Source organism: Rhipicephalus sanguineus, chromosome 8 (genome assembly GCF_013339695.2).
Source record: "Rhipicephalus sanguineus isolate Rsan-2018 chromosome 8, BIME_Rsan_1.4, whole genome shotgun sequence".
Lineage (NCBI taxonomy): Eukaryota > Metazoa > Arthropoda > Arachnida > Ixodida > Ixodidae > Rhipicephalus > Rhipicephalus sanguineus.
This window is the reverse complement of record NC_051183.1, coordinates 16,948,450-16,970,877: the sequence shown is the minus strand read 5'-3', so window position 1 is coordinate 16,970,877 and position 22,428 is coordinate 16,948,450. Positions and strand designations below refer to the sequence as shown.

Here is a 22,428-nt window from a genome sequence, read left to right as displayed (position 1 = left end):
GAGACGTACCCCAACCGGGAGCACTGTTCGCTGCCGGTGCCGTTCGTACTGGTTCTAGGAATAAAATGCTTTGCTGGGCGCGTTGGTTCATAGTCTGGAATGCTGGGCGCATTGGTTCACAGCCTGCTTCATAGTCTGGTTCTAGGAATCGTAGTGGGTTGAGAGACGCTGGCGACGGCTGGCAAGGTTGGCACGCCCGGCCGTTTCCGGGAATATTAAACGTCACCTCCTCTAGTTAACGGCGCGGCCGCTAGACGCGCCAGCTTGGGAAAAACGCACTAAATTCATTATTGTGCTCTATTTTCTGCCTAAAAACAAGGTTGTGTGAGCCAACTTCGGCTTTCAATTGGGCTGAAAATCTCGGCGGCAAAAGTTCTGTTCAGTATTCCTTAAGAGGGGCCCTGCAACACTTTTCCAAATAATCGACGCATTTCTTTCATTTTCACCGAATAATCACTTTATTTTCTTTATTTTTCTTCGAATGCGCGGCTTACTTTCGGTGTGATCCCGAGCGCGCGAGCGGGAATGTGGCGGCATCTCGCGGCGGCCGCGGTAACTACGCAGCTCACGATGCTCAAATCAGCCAATGGCCGTGGACTTTGGCCGGTTTATGGTACGGCCATTTGGGTTTATGGCATCATCAATCGCTCTCTCAGAAGAGAGAGCGATTTCTAACAGAGAGAGAGAGAGGAAAACGTTTATTAGTTGGCCAGTGAGTGAATGTGGGAGGTTCCCTTATTCCAGGAACCCGCTGGCCTGGACCGCCTGCCGGGCCCGCGCGACGAGTTGTGGCGCTGGTCGACCAGGTTCGGCTTGGAGATCGCAGCCTCCCACGCTTGACTAAGGAGGTTTGGGTCTGCATCTCTTGCTGCTGCTTGTATGGCTGGGTTGCTGCCTTTGCATTGCAGCAGAAGGCGTGCTAAGGTGTCTGCCACATTACAGTGTGGGCAGACTGAGAATTAATTGTAAATTCCGGGCCGCGTGCTGCGCCATAATGTTTTGCTCGCGTATTCTCGGAGCCTCGACCACCGATCGGTTGCATTTTCTGACTGAGCTGAAAAAGTGCTGAAGAGCCCCTTTAAGTGGTGGCACCTTAAGCGTCCCGCCTAACCTACCCACTTAACGTGCACACATACACCGTGTTAGGCGAGTATTTACGTACGGGCCTCAGATGAGGTTCCAGCGTCGCCTGATTGAAGCCCACGCAGACGTAGCTTCCGAAGATGGCCACCGCGTACATGTAGATCAGGGGCCCGCTCCAGAACTTGCGAAGGTCGGTCGGGGTGCTGTCGTGCTTGTCCTCTGTCGCGACCATTAATTAGTTTAGAAACAGTTACTGCTCGGCTAGTTGGCAATATAATTACAACGTAATTAATACTTAATTGCCATTATTACTTATAGATGCAATGTCCTACCCACGTCCGTTGAGTACTTAAGAATGTTGGACCTCGCACAGAGCTATACACTTTAGAGCTGTGCACGGGCCGTATTTCCGAGCCCGAGCCCGGCCCGGGCCCGCTGACTTTGTCGGAGGCCCGCCCGAGCCCGACGGCAAAGCGCTGCGAGCCCGCCCGGCCCGGCCCGACGTACGAAAACACAATTCCGTGCCCGGCCCGGCCCGGCCCGGCCCGGCTTTTTGAAGGTTCGCTGCGAAAACAAAACATCGTTTTCCGGTAATTTGGCATTTTATTGAGCGTATCGAATATGATCAAACGGCACACCGCTCGTCGCTGTCGCGTGCATTTTCACTCGTATGGGATTTGGCCTTAAATCTAACGCGAACAGTCGCGTGGCGCCGTCACTAGCTCAGGTGGTGTTACTTCTCTGTTTGTCGGAGTGCAACAGAGGCAGTGCTTTACCTGATCCCCTTTTGTTTACAGTGCGAATGAAAAGGAAAAGCGGTAGAGGGCGGTTGCGGAAAAGGCGCTGTATGCGTGCTGGAAAACAATTCCCGCTCATTTTCCTTATTTCGGGCTTGAGTCGGGCTTGGCGCCGGGCCCGAGCCCGGCCCGATAAAACTCCAAGTAGCCCGAGCCCGGCCCGGGCCCGAGGTGAAAATACATCGGCCCGCCCGAGCCCGGCCCGCGGGCCGGGTCGGGCTCGGGCTTTCGGGCTACCCGGAGCCCGTGCACACCTCTAATACACTTTTCTACAGATAAACTAGATAAAATTTTAAAATGGGGACGTGCGCTTTCTGATTGGCAATTATAACACGACCCTGTGCAAAGAAATAACTGTTGCGGTTTGCGTCCCAAAACCACGATATAATTATGAGAGAGGCCATAGTGAAGGGCTCTGGAAATTTGGACCACCTGGGGTTCTTTAACGCGCACCTAAATCTGTAAGTACACGGGCTTCCAGCATATCGTCGCCGTTTAACTGTGCAAATAAGGGACACTATTCCGTTGTAATATGAAATTGAGCGCGACATCGTGAAAGAAATGTCGATGCTAATGCCTGTTCGCGAGAAAAGGCACGAGAAGGCACTATGCATCGGAACAGGCACCGCTACAAAAATACCAGCACCTGCAGTTCCTTTTGATAAAGATCTGGCGAAAGCTGGAAGCGCGAGCGAGTCGCCAATGCAGTCGTTGACCCGTCAAGTACACCCGTTTCGGAGAGAGAGAGGAGGATAGCGGGACGATCTGTTGTAATCGTGAGGAAAGGGGTAAGGCAACTGTATTATCAGTGCGCGATAGCAGTGGCCGCGGCCAGCTTTTTTCTTTTTTACCACCCCCCCCCCCCCCCGTTTTTTGTGCATCGTCATCGATAGGCTCCTGATAACGCCGCGGCGTCGTGCCGAGCGCGGCTCCGGGGTCAGCGGCAAACTCCGCATCGTCGACTGAAAGACGCGCAGAAAACGAGAAAACACGACCGGAAAGTGCCTATGCATTATACACACATACTTATCGCGGGAGGCAATCTTGATAGAAGGTGCCACATTATCAGCTCTGTAAGGGATGACTGACACATTTACGAAGGGCTGTCGGGCTGATAGGCTCGCGGGTTCGATTCCTTACCACGGAGGCAGCATACCCATGGATACGAAATGCAACACCCCTGTACTTGGATTTAATAGTGATAATAATGATTGCCGGGCTTTTGCGCGCCGAAACCACGATATTATTATGAGGCACGCCGTAGCAGCGGACTCTGCATTAACAGATTAACATCCACCACCTGGGGTTCTTCATAGGTTTTAGGCACGTAACACCCAGAAGTTGTTAAAGTTAATCTATCTATCTATCTATCTATCTATCTATCTATCTATCTATCTATCTATCTATCTATCTATCTATCTATCTATCTATCTATCTATCTATCTATCTATCTATCTATCTATCTATCTATCTATCTATCTATCTATCTATCTATCTATCTGTCGTAAGAGTACTTAGGAGTATTGAGGTAATAATCACTCACCTATGCTGGGAATAACGAGGTAGGTCACCAAATTACAGACGAACCCGATGCTACCACAGACTACGAAGGGTGTCGTGTAGCCGCCCAACTGAAAAAAATAAACAATCAAGATTTTCTACAATCATCACGCCAATTATCGATCTCTTAAATGCCTCTTTCGAGGTAGACATAAGAGGGGAGCTGATACATAAAATCCGCTGCATATATACACAACAACATATACAAACGAGAAGAATGAAATACAGCGTACAGTCAACCACAAAAGTTCACGGACCACGCGAGCGCGTGGCCAAGAGCCTCTTCGCGACATTGTCGTTACGTCAGCGGTGATCGACAGCAGCTCTACGCCCAAGACGCATCCCTCCCTTAAACAATGGCCTGTCTTCTTTCTCAATGCGCACAAATATTTCCTACCTTTCTCTTTATAACGCGACACGCTCTTCGGCAGCCGTGGCTACGTGCTTGTGTCTCGAGAGCAGTCTATCAGCGTAACCGTTATGAGTCGGAATATCTACCCAACGGCACACCGTTCGAAGCGCGCCGTGATAGCTTTGATTTTGCTATCAAAGTAGAATTGAGACGCTGCAGATACCGCAGATAAGCGCTTTGCGTAAAAACAACGAACTAACACTATGGCAGTAGAAAATCGATATACTGCAGTTAATAATAAGAGGACCCATTTCCGGCCCAGCTATGGCCCAGCGCTGCGGTCGACGGTAGATGGCGCACCACTAGGTGGCGCGAACAGGCAGTTCGCTGGCCATAGCGAACCGAAAAGGTGAAGTATCCTGTCGCATAAGATCTTTTCCAGCAAAGTTAGTGTAGTTCAGTGCAGGAAGGAGTGTTATTTGAGGGGGGCGAATTCGTTCAGGGCAACCATGCAGCCACGTAGAACGGCGCTCTTCGACATTAATTATTTTTCCCACACGGCAAACGAGATTCCAGAGTAGCTCACCGGTAACGTTTGATTGATGGTGAGCTGCTCTCTTCTGGCATCTGCATGCAGTGGCGTAGCCAGGGGGTGGCACACCAGGCCTGTGCACCCCCTGAAAAAAATGTCTGCTTACGCCCGTGTCTGCATGACGCGTTTAAAAAAGCGACGAAGTACTTCTGGGGACCGTGGTACTGCTAAATGTCCGGCCACGCTCTGCATTGAACGCGCCTGCACCCAAATCGCTTGGAAGGGATATGGCGGCGAGAGGTCACGTGATGCGAGTAAGCCAATCGCGTCGGCGGCGGCGCGCGGAAAACAGATGCGATACTCTGAAATTTTTCCAGTGACTAGTTTGGCAGGCGCTCACGTGGCCCGTAAGCTTTTGTGGTTGACTGTACATACTGATGGAGCAAAATAAGGTGTAATACTCATCACGTTCACTCATGAAGCAATAATCACGTTTCTTTTTTTTTATTGCGATAGAAATTATATGGACATTTAAGGCGCATTTCTGCCGTCGCCGTGATGTTCCGTACAAAGTCCAAATCAATAACCTCGCCCTGTGCACCGTATGTTCGAAGTGCGCGTGAAAGCTTGTGGAGGATAGATAGATAGATAGATAGATAGATAGATAGATAGATAGATAGATAGATAGATAGATAGATAGATAGATAGATAGATAGATAGATAGATAGATAGATAGATATAGACAGACAGACAGACAGACAGACAGACAGACAGACAGACAGACAGACAGACAGACAGACAGACAGACAGACAGACAGACAGACAGACAGATAGATAGATAGATAGATAGATAGATAGATAGATAGATAGATAGATAGATAGATAGATAGATAGATAGATAGATAGATAGATAGATAGATAGATAGATAGATAGACAGATAGATAGATAGATAGATAGATAGATAGATAGATAGATAGATAGATAGATAGATAGATAGATAGATAGATAGATTCGGGGTTTGCTACTCACATCGAAAAGGAAGCCACCAATGGTCGGCCCGATGATGACACCGACGCTGAAGGCGGTCTTTAGTGACGACTGCAAGAAAGGAGGTCATGTTACCAAAAAAAAAAATTCTGGGCGCTAGGCCACCGTGGCGGTTTGCAAGATAAATTAGGCGTGCCCAAATTTGAAGCACAAATATTGCACCTGTCAATCTCGAGAATTTCGGGTCATGTACATGTCGCGCCATCTCTCGGCGGCAGCCGGGCGCCCCGGCGTAACTGAATGGGAAGCGCCCCTAAAAAATCATATCTCACGAACGAAATATCATATTGAAAAGGACTCTCGGTTTCAGGTACCAGGGAAGCACTAGAACATTTTAGGCGTAATTCTAATAATGTACCACAAAGCGCCTACCTTACCAGGCCATTTGAAGATTTTACCACACAGCCTACGAGATTTGCCTCAATTTAGACCCATTTCGGCCTCCTTCAACTTCGATTGCAAAGTTAAAAGAAGAGGTTTCAAAAACAACACTCCGTTTTAGATTGGCTGAGAAGCGCTCTTTCAAGTGATATGCTACATTATTGTGTGGCTAAAGCCATGTAACTTCCTCGGTTGTTTTTGTCGGCCTTATTCTTGTTTTTTCCAAAGCCGACATCTGCTTCTCTATTGTATCGCGGTGTGTCCGAACAGCTCGCGGTGCTGTCAAAGTTTTTTAATGCATGTCATTTGTCTTTGTGTGCGGAAGAGCGAGACGAAGAGGGTGCTTCAAGGCCTCGGTGAGTCCGCCTCGTTACTGGTGCGGGCAGCGTGCGCGCAATTTAGCTCCTGTAGTGGCATCTGGTGGCAGATCCCTCAACAACGTCAATGTTTCCAATTCCTGGCCATGATGAATTATGCCTCAGTTATGGCGCACAGTTATAGTGACATACCACAAGTGAAGTCCGTCAAAGGATATACCCATTAGTAACAGTAAACTGAGCCAATTAGTATTGAAGGAAAAAAAATTGTAGGGTCTCCGCATGCTTAGACGACTTGACAGTGAAAGCCATTATGTCTGCACTATTTTTATTTATTTATTTATTTATTTTGCTGTGTGTATAGCTGTCTAAATAAATGTCAGTTCACTACGCTACGATAGTTCGCATTAACGGTACACTAAAGAGAAAAACCTTTTCTCATATTAGTATATTACTCTTTCACAATTCCAAGATCACCCCGCCTGCCGCAAGAAGACGCTTGGTAAGCGAGAAAACAAGCAAAAAAAAATGCAGGCGCCGAAGCCACGTTGAAATTCTGGCACCAAACGTCATGACGTCATAGATTTTGACGGCGTCTACAAGGTCCTACGTAGTTCCTAATCAGTAAAAATCAGTACATTGTCCTCTGAGTGGGCCATAGACTTAACATACCAAGTTTCATGGAACTTCGTTCAGCCAATGTCACAAAAAAAAATAAAAAATATACAATTTTAAATCCGTGACATCGGGCGTAGAGATTTCGGCACGAAAATTAAGAATGAAACTTCGACCTTGGTTTTCTCCTCTATTAATATGCCTATGATGGTGAAATTAAAGACATTAGAGTTCTTAGAGTACAAATAATCAATCTAAACCGATTCACTGTTCCACTTTAGTGCCCCTTTAAAAAGATTGGCCGCGTATCTGCGTGCTTCGCTGAAAATGTCGTCAAAAGACGATAGCTTTCTGCCGGCCGTACTGCATGAGTCCTCCTCCTCTATGTTTAATCGCCGCATCTGGCTAATAGCGTCAGATTTGCAGCGCAGCCCCAAAACACTAACATTTTCAGCGCAGTCTAAGAAACACTAGGGTCTTTAGAATTACGTATCTACGTATTTTCTAGTAAAGGAACACACCACCTAATACTTACGTATTGATGTTGCGCCTAAGATATGCGTAACATTTGCTTTTTGATCGAAAATGTTCACAAGTATGAACGGCACTACCAGTTCCAAGATGGCTGGGCGTTCCGCAAGTCGTTAAACTTTGGCCGGGTGGCTGAATCGGGTGACAGACAGACAAACAGAAAGACAGACAGACCAAAATTTCTGCGTCTAAGTTCCCCAAGAAAGACTATCGTCTTTAATAATACAGTAATTCACGCGGCAGCTTTCGTTGAACAATGGAAACTACGGAATAGCACGCGGAAACTTTTGTCTTCGGGAGGAAACAGAGAAGTCGGGGTGCGGAGGGGGGGGGGTGAGGGGGCTACACGCCGCTCTTGAAGTCGCAGCTTCTTTTTGCGATATGCACACACGTACTCGAAGCGAGCTGGCAACGCGGAGCGAAAACGCATGCGGCACAGAAGCGATAATCACGAGTAGTGTCCACCCAACTCCTGTTTGCCTCAAACAACGTCGCGGTTTTGTTTGCCACGCCGCCCCACTACGCACTTGCTTTCTCGGCCGTTAGTCCTTTGTTCGCGATGAAGGCCCTACAACGATAATAGATTATGGTCAATGTAGACCGAAAATGTCACAACAAAATGCCAACGTATAGTCTACAGCGTTGGCTATACTGCCGGCCAGTGGTTGACTGTTTCAAAGGACGCTTGTTCCTACAACGCATACGGAAGCACGGCGCAGCGTCCCGGCGAGGTAGCGGGAAGGGGAAAGACAGAAGGGATGAAGAAGGAGAGGACACCTTAGGAGAAGGAAGACGTTGCGGAGCGGAAAAAGCGCTAGTTCTGCAACCCTAAATGGGAGCACGTCTCAGGGTCAGGGGCCACCTTCTCGAGATGAGTATACTCGTAGACTACCGAACACCAAATCGAGGTACCTCTCCCTTCCCTTTATTTCTTCTTTCACCCACACCCAACGGCGCTGCGCCGCGTTCTTTTATGGGTTGCAGAAACGAGTTTCTTTCCTCTCCTCAAACTACCACCACCACAACTACTAATACAACTACTACCATAGACCTGCGCACAGGGAACAAAAAGGGGGGGGGGGGGCATTTTTATCCCTCTCCGTGCAACCTGTAAACAAGCTTGCGTTGTTATGTAATACACGGTCCCTTGGCATTCACTTGAAACGATTCGAATGCAAAAGCCTTATTTGTCTTCTCTGTCAACTGTGGTGACCCCGCGCCCCTTCCCAAAGCTTTCGGCACCTAACGTAGTTTTGCACGGCCTCCAGGATCGGAGGCATTGCAAGCATTTCGCACCTCACGTGGTTCCTGCAGTGCCTCCGGGATCGGCCTACCTTTAACCAAACGAAGACGACATGTAATGATGTCATCCTGCGGCGTCACGCGATGTAACGTCGTGATGACGTCACAAATTTTGGCCATCTGTGACATAATGATGACGTCAGCTCATGATTTTTTTGCATCATTCGCTAAGACGCCGACGGTTACATTTCGCATCAAAGGCTTTCGCCTTAATAAATGCGCACTATATCTAAACACATTTTCAAATCTATGTGAAGTTTATTGGTTGAAGCACACAGAAAACGCGCCCATTAGTGACCGAACCTAGCCCTTGGCAAACAACAAATTCAGTCATTCAAAAAGGTAAAATAAGCAGCTATAACATGGGAAAAGATGAAAAAGCCTTCACCTAGGCACCCCCGCCTTTCGTCTGTCTGTCGCGCTGTAGCCACTATGAATCTATACAACTCGCCCAGTGTTCCATCTTACTGCATCTTACATTCAAATGCCCCATCATGATGGAGGGACGTTTCGGCTCACCAGGACGGTGCCGATGCGGCCCGGGAACTCGGACATGATGATGGTGGCGCTGGCCGTGATGTAGGCGGCCGCACCTAAACCTTCCATGATGCGGATGAGAAACGCCAGTGCCACGAACGTAGCACCGGCTGGAGCATGGTTGATGAAGCTGAAAGACACGTTCATTACAGAAATGTAAAATTTCCTTGACGATGAATTACCAACTCGCCCAAACGCTTACGTTATTCATTACAGAGTTTTAGTATAGCCTAAGTGACACCACGTAATGGTCATACGCGCACATCTGAAAGAAAAAGAATGTGAGAAATAGATGTATGCAGTTGAACTCAACGTGAAAGCAGTGGGAAGTCAGGGAGCAATGATTCGCCTGCCTTTTGGCGACGCTGGCGTTCACGGGCAAGCAAGCGCTGGCATCCGAAGGTGCAGCCTGCCCGGCGTCCATGGCGACAGAGGAAACCTTCATTTTGGATGCAGTGGCGCCCTCTCCCCTCCTCCTTTCCCTCACTTCCATTTTCCACCCATTTCTATATTACTCTATACACGGCTATGCTATGCTTTACCCAACCCCTCCTCCTTTCCCTCACTTCCTTTTGCCACCTATACATGGCTATGCCATACATGGTTTTTCCCGCGTTGGCGCCAAGCGACAGGAGACGACAGCCTACGACAACCAGGGACCCTAAAGTGCTCCGCACTGAATAAATATTAAAGCGAGGGCTTCGTATGTCTCACGAGTCGGCAAATTTTGCGTAGTCGGAGTCAACACGAATGTTACAAAAAGGCTGCAAAGGAGGAAACGTAACCTGACATCATCAATGGCGTTACGTCGTGACGTCATCACCTCGTCACAACATGACGCGAGTGGAGTGTTTTTACCTGTTTTTACTCACCCGAAGAGCACGACGCAGAGGCAGGTAAGACTGAACCCTCCGTTTAGCATGATGTTAGGACTCACTATGGCTACCTGCAAAACAAAAAAAGTGACACGTGACATCGCAGGGGACAGTGTGATGTTCATTCTTATGGTCACGCAAACTCTGTAGGTAAGAATGCGGGACAATGACGTTTCAGGCTATAACATTCGAAAGGGGCCAGATTTCTTCAAGTTTTGATTAGTGTAGTAGAGCTTGCAATAGAGCACTAGTCTAAATGTTCCGACACATTGAAGAGCACGAGTGTACCGACACGAGTCGCGAGTAGTAGCGCAAAAGTATTGATAAACTGATTATTATAACGAGAGTACCAAGTTTTGCGGCCTACTGAAACTTACTGATTGTGCTGTCAAACTCCATATTGAGTATACAGTGACACTCAGTATATGTATTACTGCAGCATATATCTGATGAATGCAATCAAATACTTGTTTCCGCTGTCACGGTTCGAAACCTGGCTACCCCGCGCACTCAAAGCCCAACCGTAGGGTTAGGCCTTGAGTGCTCGTAACGAAATTGGTTTGCCCTTCATACTTCTTAGCGATTCGAATATCGATAGCCCCAACAGTACCATATAGAACCAGCGATTGAAGCCGACAGGTCTGGCAATATATAGTACCGATACTACAGCCGATAGTCTTGCACATTTAGGTATATATGAAAGGGGCAGTTGACAACCACACAGTCGTAGCACGAAGCCACAGTGAAATTCGTACGGATTTCTCGGAGAGGAAAGGTTTTAAGTTGAAGAAAAATTCGTCCTGGTACGGGGGTCGAACCCGGGACAAACGCGTGTCCGAGGCGGTCGCTCTATCAATCGGATGGATGTCAAATTTCTTTTCGCGACGCCACGACGCATGCGTCTTTCCCCTAGCGGAAATGTCGCGAAACATCTCTTCACCTCGGATGTTTTCGTTCTGGCAATACCGCGGTTATGGTGGCTACCGCGGTTGTCCCGGCGCCTACCAAAACGCCAGGGGGCAGCACAGGAAAATGTAAAAGACGGATTAACCCTTTTATAATCCTTCCGCAACCTTGCGGGATTCAGCAAAATTAATTTGCAACATCTATGTATATATTTCTGTAACAGCTATTCACACCTGTCGTTCGTGGAGCTATAGCGTCTCGCATACTTTTGTGATCGACTGTAGAGACGTATGAAAGGTGATCACTCACCAGTTTTCCGTAAGCGGGAGCAATGAGGAAGATGGTGAAGTAGAAGGACGAGAAGATGAGTCCGTACTCTGTCGGGGTGGCTCCTTTGTCGGTTGCCTGCGAGAGCGACGGACAAACACGGCAACTTTAAAAGTGACAGTATGCCGTGATGCTCTTCATGAGATTAACCCTTTCAGCCCTGGAATTTTTATATTGGCCGGATACATTTTTGTGCGTGTTTTCCTAATAGTTAGGGCCTCAGAAGACCAAAAACGAAAAATCGAGCCAGTGGTGCAAGCATTTATGGATTAATTAGCATGAAATCAAATAGGTCATCAGGGCTCAGTGGTTGTGAAATTAGGAAAATGGCTTCTTTATTTCTGCTACTCGCTAGAGTACACAAAATGTGAACCACGTCTCAATTTTCAATGTGATACTCCTTGAAACAGCTTCTGTACGACGTCCCGAAAACGGCGCTTAGCCGCCTCACCTGACCCGCTTTGGCGTCACCCATGACTTCGGTCAAGCTTCTTCTTTGTGGCTCCCAGCTCCGCAAAGATGTCGCAACTTTGGTGTCAATCACAGTGGGGATCATTGAAGAAGTATTTCCCCAAGAACGAGCAGTTTTCGTTTCGTTTCCGAGGTGCTAGGGGAACTTTTGTGCGGTGTCGTCAATTGACGATGCCAGGGCCGGAAGGGTTAAGTTAAGCATGTAAGCGCGAGCGTACATGCCTCCACTTTGAAGGAAGGAAGTAAGAAACAAGTGGAAAGACAGCCAGTTCTTAGACCAGCTGGCTACCCTGTGCTGGGGGAAGTGGTAATGGGTAATCGCGATGTGGGTGTATTGGGTGTATGAAGCTCGGCGATAAAAGTTGGCGCAGCGCCAAGGACGGGGTCAGCAGCGTAGCTGCCACGGCGTCATGATGGATAGAACTGTAGCTTGGGCTAGTCGGTGATTTAGCATCGACATGTTTGCAAAGCGCAGATTGAACGAGGACAAGTGAGAGTACACAACGCCTGTGTTGTGTCCTCCCACGTGCCATCGTTCAATTTGTGCTTTGCAAACATGTCATGATGTCATGATGAATGACTGTTCCAACCTACGAATATAAATATAAGCTCCAGATGCCACAAAACCGGGACGCGCCAGTCCTTCACCTCTGTAACAGAGTTGTGCCACCTGGAATCGTTCGAAGCTTAAGTGCTCTCCTGCTGCTAATGCAAGTGTTTGATGTATTAAAAAGTAAAGGTTCGTCGTTTCTGGCTAAAACATCATATTTGGCCTGAGTATTAATCTCGGAGTCCCTTACAAAGTTTGTCCAGGCGATCAAGCTTACTGTTTAAAACCAGCGACACAAACGCGTATGTCTACGGTAAAATTTGACGGTCTCAAAGCTTAACTGACAATCGCTTATGGTTCGATGCGCTTTGCTATGTTCATTCCATGTGTTTATTTATGTCCATGTTACTGAATTTTGTCTTTCTCGTGAACGTATTTCTAGCAAGAAAACGTCATGTTCAATTGTTATTGATGTTAACCGTTTGTGATACAATAAATTTTCCAAACAAAAAAGTGGCTTTTCGCCGTCAAAGGACCCCCCTCCAGCCAATGGCGTGTGTGTGTGTGAAAAAACTTTTATTAAAATGAGAGTTTGCAGGCACAAAAGGACCCTTTACATAGGGGGAGTCCTTGTCGCCGTGTCATCGTGTCCCCGCGGCTATCCGCCTCGTGCATCGGTATGGTGGCGCCACCGCTCGGCTCAGGCGGTTGCACCCTCTCACAAACCCCCATAGGATCCCATGCATTTTCAATGAAGTTTGCGATTCCGTTGCGCAAAAACAAACTAGCGCCATCTCTCGACAATACGCCACACCGACGACGCAACACGTCCTCTTGCTTCCACCGACTGGCCATGCTCCAAGCTAACTCCTCTCTCCACTTTCTTTTATTTCTTTCGGTGGCCGTGAGAGCGCGCGCTCTGCACAGTCTGGCTAGAGTTACTGTATAAGGTAGCATATACAGTAACTCTAAGTCAGGCTCTGGCAGGGTTCTGTTTGGTACACTGTAGTTTGGTGTCGCAGAAGTCTGTTGCCAGACTGAGAAGCGCGAAGCGGCTCGTGAGTCGCGCCCCAGTGACACGGGCACACCACGGACGCTGGCAAAATACTGAGGAGGGCGAAGCGGCTCGTGGGTTACGTGCGCCCCAATGACACGGGCACACCACGGACGCTGGCAAAATACTGAGAAGGGCGAAGCGGCTCTTGGGTTACGTGCGCCCCAGTGACACGGGCACACCACGGACTTCTGCGACACCAAACAGAACCCTGCCAGACGATGAGCCCTGATTTCGTACAGCTGCCATCCCATCAACAGCAATGTTTCAGACGCCTCAGCTGTGTACTTTTGTCCGTTGGTTGCTGGACAAGACGGCCTCCTGCAAGACTGCGTTTTTCCAAGTCAGCTGTGTGTGTAGTTCTCGGCGTCGTAGCAGTTTGATGACGCGAGGACGTCAACTAGTGCTACATCGTGGGAACCGCTGAAGTGACTGCAAGCTTGACGACATTGTGCCAGAATATTCTAGCGTACTGTACGCGCACGATTGTGCTACACTTAAAAAAAATTACACCATCTCCCGCTAAAGGGGACCATGAGGCGATGCGAAGCCGGAGCACTTGCACGATCGCGTTCCGTTGGCGTTCGTTGGGCATGCTACCGACCTCGCGTCGTGGAACGCGAAGAGGGACGCTACGCGCGTCGTATCTTCCATCTAGCCTGGCCGTTAATTCTCACAGGGCGAGCGGGGAACGCGGTCGACAGGCGGGCGAGAGGGGGCAGCGTGGGAGAGGAGAGAGAAGCGGAGGGGACGCGCATGCGCTCGAGCTCATCGCGGCGTTGCGCAGGAGAGAATTTCGGCATGTCTAGCCCGCGTTTCAGAGGAAGAGTGGAAAGGGGAGGGGAGTGGAGAGGAGAAGGGGAGAAGGAACGTGGAGGGAAATTGGAGAGGGGAGGGGAGAGGGTGAGTGTAGAGGAGGTGTGTGGAGAGGGTATGCGCATGCGCAGTAAGGGTGGTCACGCCGCACACCACCACCACCGGATTGAGCTCCGCCTTAGATACTTCGCATCTAAAATACCGCGCTTGGCCTCGCGCGTCAACCTGGTACGCCTGTGTGCAACAAGTGTGTTGTTATCGTTGTTGCGTCGGTTAATATTGAATTGCAATTGGAATACCGTTTTTGCAAAGGTATATATATATCAAAACGTTTATTGAGGGAAAAAAGAACAGAAAAAAGTGTTTAGGGAGCGGGTGGGTGGGGCCCCTATTCCAGGGCTCCACTGGCTTGAGCGGCCCGCCGCGCCTGGTCGAGGAGTGCTAGTTGCACCACCCGATCCCCGCTGGCGAGCAAAGTCTCCCACTGCTCCCTTCCGGAAATTTTGCCGGCTATTTGCGGCGAGTTAATTTCGGGTGGCCTGTTCTGGCAATCCCACGTTATGTGGGCGAGAGTGGGCCTGCCTCCGCACCACGGACAGCTATCACTGTACATTGTGGGGTGAATGGCATGTTTCAAAGAAAGGTTCGGATATGTATGTGTTTGTATGCGGCGCCAGTCGTAAGAGTCCCGCCCGGATAGATCAGGGTGGGGTGGACTGTACTGTCGTCGCTCAAGCCGTTGGTGCTCAAGGATGTCTCGCGGTAAGAAAGGGCTTTCGTCGGAGTGGTCGGCCGCTCGGTTGATAAAAGCACGAGCTGCGCCGTCCGCTCTCTCATTGCCATCGAGTCCTGCGTGAGCCGGGCACCAGATGATCGCATGGTCCTGCGTTAGGTCGGGTCCTAATAGGCGAATGGTGCTGTGTGGTAGTCTCCCGGTGAGAAAGAGTCTACATGCGACCTTGGAATCGGTAAGAATAAGTGATGATTGTCCCAGGATATCCTTAGTTTTAATAGCTAGCGCGATGGCTGAAGCTTCTGCGGTATTCGCGGACGCAGCTCGAGTAGTGGCGCATGTCAGAAGCCCTTGACCTGCGGCCGCTCCTACGACTGCGAGGGCGTACTTGTTGGTACCGGATCGGGCGACATCTGTGTACACCGTGTCAGGATTTCCCCCGAATTGCCGCTGTAACTTGCGAGCTCGAGCGCTTCTACGACCTTTGTGGTATTGTGGGCTCATGTTTTTGGGAATAGGGGCTACTAAGATCCTTTCACGTACCTGTTTAGCCATGGACTCCAGTTCTTCTCCCGCATACTGAGGACGAGATGGGTAACCTACACGGCATAGCAATTTTCTTCCAGGAGTGGTTAAGCTAAGCCTTTCGCGTTGAGAAATGAGCACTGCCGCGCGTAGCTCCTCATAATTATTGTGGATACCGAGGGCTTCTAGGCGTTCAGTGGATGTTCCGATAGGTAGGCCGAGAGCCGCTTTGTACGATGTTCGGATCAATGCATCTAGGGCCTTTAGATCTGTCTTATTGGGGTCCTGGAAAGGAAGACTATATGTCAGCCGACTGAGGACAAAAGCCTGAACAAGCCGGAGCGTCTCAGCTTCCTTGAAACCTTTTCGGTGATAGGTGACTCTATAAATCATACGGGAGATCTGCTTCACCGTTGTTCGGAGAGTTTTGATTGTGTGGTCCACTCGCTTGTTACTCTGAAGCCAGAGTCCGAGGACTCGCATTTTCTGGACCTCTTTTATCTGGTAGTCTCCTAGAAAGAGGTTGACCGGCTCGTGAATTCTACGGCCTCGGCCTCGGATTCTAATAAATTCAGATTTTTCGGGGGCACAGCTCATTCCGCTGCGGCGAGCGAAGTTTTCAACAGCGGTCACTGCGTCTTGTAGGATTTGTTCTTTTTGTCCTAAAGAGCCACTGGCGGCCCATAGGGTAACGTCGTCCGCATATAACGCATACCCTAGCCCTGGAATGCCGTCGAGGTATTTGGCTAAGCGTCTCATGCCGATGTTAAAGAGAAGGGGGGAGAGTATCGCCCCCTGCGGTGTACCTTTATTGGGCATGTGGAAAGGAGCTGAGCGCGTAGTGCCTATGCCTATTGTAGCAGTGCGAGCGGTCAGGAAAGAGCGGACGTAGTTATAGATTTTTTGCCCACAACCGATGTCAATTAGCTCAGATAAGATGAGCTCATGTGACATAGTGTCGAATGCGCTTTTCAAATCAAGAGCTACGACGAGATGCTCTGTACCAACCGTGGTATTGCAAAGGACCTCCTCCCGAAGGAGTAGGAAAACGTCCTGCGTTGATAAATGTTGGCGAAATCCAAACATGTTAGTTGGAAAAAGGTTTCGATCTTCGATGTAAGACGTGAGACGTGTGTGAATCACCTTTTCAAATAATTTGCCAAGGCAGGATGTTAGTGATATTGGTCTGAGATTTTGTAGGGCGTGAGTTTTTCCTGGTTTCGGAATAAGGACGATTTTGGCTTCCTTCCAATGTTGTGGAACCACTCCTCTCTCCCATACCTGTTCATTAAAATACCGAGTAAGCTGTTCGATGTGTTCGTCGCTCAGGTTCCGGATCATAGCGTTTGTTAACTGATCAGGTCCGGGGGCAGTATTGCGCTTTGCTGCTTGGGCTGCAGCAAATAGTTCTGACCTGGTTATCGGTGCGTCGAGCGCTGCATTTTCTTGCCCTCGGTATGGTAAGGTGCACGGGGGAGTAGTGACCGGGCCTACATACTTCTCTCGGAGCTTAGTCAGGAGAGCGTCATCTGTTCCTGGAAATTCTTCGGCGAGCTTTTTGAGAGTGCGGTTTGCGGCCGTTTTGGTTTTACCAGGTTCCATTATGCTGCGCAGTATTGCCCATGTCTTGGAGGTGTGTAATGTTTCGCGAAGTGAGTCGCAAAAACACGCCCAGCTGGCTGTCTCCAACTGCTGTGCGTAAGCGTTTGCCCGTTCGGATATCTCCGCAATTCTGTGGCGCAGCTTTCGATTAAGTCGCTGTTTCTTCCATCGTTTGGTCAGCCCTCTCCTGGCTTCCCACATATGTAGCAGATGGCTGTCGACTACCGGGGTTTCCACTGTGAGCGCTACCCGCTTAGAAGTTGCTTTGTGAGCCTCTCGTATGTGCGTTGCCCAGTCTTCAGCGCTATCGGGTATAATATCAGGCATGGGCACTTTACGATAATTTTCCCAGTCTGTGATTACCACATGCCCACAGGATTGCCGAATTTTCGGAGAGGCTATCGACACGCTCAAGATATAATGGTCACTGCCTAGATTCTCTCCTAGGTTGTTCCAGAACACCTCGTCGATATTGCTTATGAATGCAAGATCAGGAAAGGTGTCTGCACTAACGCTGTTGCCCAGTCTCGTCGGGTGTTGTGGGAGTACGATAAGTTGGAGGCCCTGCGCGTCAACCGCTCGCTCGAGTTCGCGGCCTTTGGGAGTATCTCTTCGGTAACCCCAGGTAGTGTGAGGGGCATTGAAGTCCCCAAGTAGTAGTAGTCGATCCTGGGTGCTGGAATTACTCTTGGCATACCGAATGAGTGCCTCAAAATCGGCCTTCTTTTGTTTAGGTGGGCTATAAACGTTAATGATTATGGTTTTGGCTTTGGTACGCTTTTGCGGTAATATTCTTACGATTTGGTGGTTGATGTTACTAGTTACCATATAATCTATACTAGTCGCTATGTCCTTGAGAACCAACGTTGCGACTTTAGGGTATATTGGATTCGATATCGTATAGTAGCCGCTCAATTTGACGGGCTTGTTACCGATCTCTTGTAGACAAATGACATCAGGTTTGACTGGCGCCGTATTAAGAAATTGTTGCAGAGCCGCCGCCCGTTTGTGGAAGGTGCGGCAATTCCATTGCCAAATTTCGAGATAGTCGAGGTGTGCTCGTGTTCTACTCGCCATGAATAGTGCTTTCGCTCTCTGATGTTGGGAGCGGCTTCGAACGACGAATAGACGGAGCACCCTGGCTGCTTTTTGTTCGTTTAAGAGCCACGGTCCTTATGCTGGCGATGGATTCATCGACAAAGGTAAGTGAAGCTGTAAGTAGTTGCCCTTCTATATGCTCGCTACTCCACGAAGATTACTTCTAGAATCGCATTTTATGTTGAGCTGCACGTACCAAAGGAGAATCTAGCATACGAGATACATTACACGCGTGCGCATTTCCTATATAAATCTGAGTAATGCCACGCGTGCGCATTTCCTATATAAATCTGAGTAATGCCATGCTCAATTTAAAGCGCATGTGTTAGAGGATTGTGGCTTCAATGGTGAAAGTGATTAGGTATTCCGAAATATGTGATTGCAATGCAGTTATAAAACTTTCTCATATGTTAACACGGTCTGTGAACAAAAAAAAAACGCTGTGTGAATGTTTGTTGGTCATTTGCTAAAGTACTTTCACGCATTATTATGCAGCTGTGTGACGGCTGTTAAAGGGACCGACAACTGGCCAGAACGGGTGATTAGATCCTGGTGGAAATGAAAAGGCCGTGAATTATAGTGACAGATTCCGGAATACTTTTCGCGATCTGAGTAGGATTTATATTTTTAAATCGCGTTTAAAAGTAACGAAAACCGGTATGTCGCGCAGCCTAGCGCGAGCGCCATGAACCAGACGTATGCAGTCTTAAGCACTTTGTTGTACGTAGTCTAATGCTTTTACACGCACCAGAACGAGGGCTGAAAATTTGAATATGTATGTTATTGTCAATTCCCGCTTGTTTCTAAGGTAAAAGAAGTAAAGCATGAGATGCGGCGCTGCTTTCGTGGCTTCCAGCGACACGGAGGCTGCGGCGCATGCGCGCGGCGTCCGGCGGCGTTTCCCGCGTAGCTCGACTCTCGTCTGCTCTCGTCGTATCGGACTTTTGAAGAGTAGCACGCGAGTTTGCGCTGCTGCTCGCAAAATGCCATCGACTTACTGTTCTGTGGAGGATTGCTACGACTTCATGAACAGCAATGTTGGTGTATCCTACCACTTGTTTCGTTTTCGAAGGCTTAGCTTGGCTTGGCTTGACTAAAATGTGATAAAGCGACCTGTGTACGGCCATAGTACTTCTATAAGAAGCCCCAGAAAAACGCTATAACTATTGTAAAATAATTTAATAGGCTAGAAAGCAGTAGTCGCGGCACCGCAGGCTTTGCAAACGTAACATTGCCTTTTCATACTTAGGGCATAACTTGTCACCACTGCTGGCGTATAATCGCTATCGCGCTCACCTCTCACTGTTTGCAGCATGTGATATTAAGACTGCATAATCGCTGCAGATCGAAAAACTCTGATTACAAATGTTTTACGGCGTTCTCCGCGTTACCACTCCGTGATTAGAAGCTCTGACCGGTAAGCTTCCCATTGCACTCAAGAAAACGGGTACCACAAAAGTTGGTTGTCGGTCCCTTTAAAACGTTGAGCAAGTTAGATTTTGGTTTTCTTGGCCTAGTTGAGTGCTACGAGTGTTGGGCGAAGATAAAAACGCGTGTCTTATGTGCGTTTCTTAAGCAAGCATACAGCCGTAATAGTCATTGTTGTTGTACTGTTTGGGGTGTTCAATAAAACAAGAATGCTGTTTTGTACTGCAACAGTTTTTATTTCATCTGTGTTAACAGATCACGCAAACAACTTGGACACATGCACGTAAGAAACGTACGCAGTGCATCGCGCGCACGCATAAGAAAACGGGCCTGTCATTTCAAAACAAATAATATAGAACAGTCGACGTAACAAACGTCATGGTTGTCTAGTGGAGCAGCGTCGGCAGTACAAATATCAAACCAGAATGAAAAATGAATAGAAAAACGGCGAGTAACGGGCGCTTTGCCCACGGCTTCTATGAGCCGCGCGTATCCACCTTTCGCCACCGTTCGCCGTTGGTGGCGCCACCAGTACAACTGAAAGCAGCAGCGCACGAGGCGGATACCGCGGCGGACCGCCTTCGCGCCGCGCTCGCGAGGAGAGTCACAAGCGTGCCACAAAGAGGCCACGACATCATTGGCTGGAGGGGGGGTTCTTTGACGGCGAAAAGCCGCTTTTTTCTCGAGTTCTATCCGAGTAAAGTAGAGTACACACTGTACTTTAAATGGTCAACCATTTTTCCAAACACACTTGTCCTGCTGTTTTGTCGGGACAGCTGAATGCAGTTCTCCCATAGTAGAGTAGAAATTACTCTTAAGTCGTTCACAATTTTTGTAAACACACGTTATTGTTGTTCTTTTCAAGCCCGTGAGTTTGGAACAGCTAGCCCGTAATGTGGCCAATCTTTGCAATTTTTTCTCACATTTAATCAAGAAAGAAACATGCGGCCAGTTCCAAGCCGTGAAAACCGTCGAAGATGCGAAACTGAAATGCTGATGATGACTTTCGGTACAAACAAGTCAATATCATTATCATCATTTGAATAATAATAATAATAATAATAATTATTATTATTATTATTGTTATTATATTATTATTATTATTATTATTATTATTATTATTATTATTATTATTATTATTATTATTATTATTATTATTATTATTATGATAATAATCCGGCAGATCCCACGCGCTGTGGGAATCGATGTAATGCGAAGCAGCCAGCAAAGAGCTGCATACATCGCCTTGTTTGCCTTTGAGGCAAATGAAGTCATTCATGTACATGGACACCTAGTTCACTGTATATCGCATATTTGTCATGCATTCATGCGTGTACAATCTTCAATCTTCAATATAATGAAACGTATATTCTGGTATATGCAATGCATGGCCTTTCGCTTATGTTCGTCACGCACTTATCTCATGCCGTACCAATTTTGGTGTATATCCAGTTAACAAAACGGTCGGACGCCCACCGAGACATTGTCATGTAAATCATGCCGTACATGACATGCATGTTATGATTTGCGTACGTGTTAGGACCTGTCATTTATGTTCGTCATGGAGTCGCGTCGTGCAATACCAGTTTTGGTGTATATCAAGCTAGGGAAACGACCGCGAGCGCACCTTGATTGTGGCACGTGAATCATGCTGTACATGAAATGCATGTCATGATCGATTGTCATGTTACCATCCGTTATTTGTGTTCAGCATACAGTCGCGTCGCGCAATACCGTTGCTGATGTATGTCAGGCTAGCGAAACGGCCGCGAGCAGCCCATGAGCATGACATGTAAATCATGCCCTACACGACATGCATGTCATGATTTTCATGTTACCGCCTGTCATTTATTCGCGTCGTACAGTCACGTCACCAAACACCAGTTTTGGGGTATACCAAGCTAGCGAAACAGCCACGAGCGCACCATGAGCGTGGCATGTAAACCATGTTCTACAAGACACGCATGTCATGATTTTCATGTTCTTTCGCCGCAGTACTCTGGTGCCATGCAGAAAAGCGTAGTAAGATTAGGAAGGGGCTACTATAGCGGTCATGGGGCACAACACATCTGGTCCATTAATTACACACGCGCGCATGCACCGTATATTTACGAGTACAAGTATGATCGTTCACGTCTTAGAACTTTACTGGCAATCATCCTGAGAAACACTCAATCAAAACGTATGCCAACATCTTTTGTCGCATACTAATTTTTCATGTTTTCTGGTGATACGAACTTCGGATGATACGAATATTTTTGGTTACCCCGCGAGATTCGTATCACCGAGGTTTTACTGTAGGCACTGGATCTTGACCGCAATGTAGTGCCGGTTTGAGATTTCTCTTGAGCGTAGTTGAACAATAAAGATTCGCAGCGTGCACGTTAGCAAAAAGTGGACCGCGGGTCTCTGTGTCTAATCTTTCTTCTGTCTCTCATTGCCCATTAGCAGTGATTTCGCTGTGGAAAACACCGGCGCACACTGCATGCTTCGCCCCTCCACAGGTTTCACGTTAGTGGAGCTGTTTGGCTGTCGGTAGACCGGGCTGTCTTGAAGGGAACTGGCCATGCTGCCCACAAAAGATTGAATTGCGTTCAACCGCCGCCTATTTTTATTTATGTCTTTAGCAGTGCGGTTTTCTGGACCAGTTGGTACACGATGCTAGAACGTACCCTTCACGTTGTCATTCATTTCTTTATTCACTCTCCCTGCTGGTCACGTGACCTGCGTGACGCTCACTACTACTACTACTACTACTACTACTACTACTACTACTACAACGACGACGACGGCCCAGGGTGGACCAGGGTTGCCGTTGGGTAGACTTGAAAAGGAGCCAATACTCAAGCTAAAAGTGGCCAAAGTATCCATGCTGTATCATTTTAGCGCCAAATTTGTAGCCAAATTGAGCAAAAGCGATATTATGAATAGAGTTTAATATTCAAGAGTAAATAGCGTGATTTTCGATAAGCTGAAACGTCGAATAGC

At 48.1% G+C, this 22,428-nt stretch overlaps 1 protein-coding gene across 1 annotated transcript in view; it reads right to left on the bottom strand.

Moving 5' to 3' along the window:
* Positions 1 to 22,428, bottom strand: part of LOC119401466 (MFS-type transporter SLC18B1) — a 53,195-nt gene that overhangs the window by 9,730 nt on the left and 21,037 nt on the right. Inside the window, exons 2-7 of the mRNA XM_037668297.2 lie at positions 11,146 to 11,241; positions 9,928 to 10,001; positions 9,038 to 9,185; positions 5,355 to 5,423; positions 3,424 to 3,511; positions 1,163 to 1,302 (exon numbers count right to left, since the gene is read on the bottom strand). Coding sequence (XP_037524225.1) covers positions 1,163 to 1,302; positions 3,424 to 3,511; positions 5,355 to 5,423; positions 9,038 to 9,185; positions 9,928 to 10,001; positions 11,146 to 11,241 — 615 coding nt within the window. The remainder of the gene's footprint in view (positions 1 to 1,162; positions 1,303 to 3,423; positions 3,512 to 5,354; positions 5,424 to 9,037; positions 9,186 to 9,927; positions 10,002 to 11,145; positions 11,242 to 22,428) is intronic.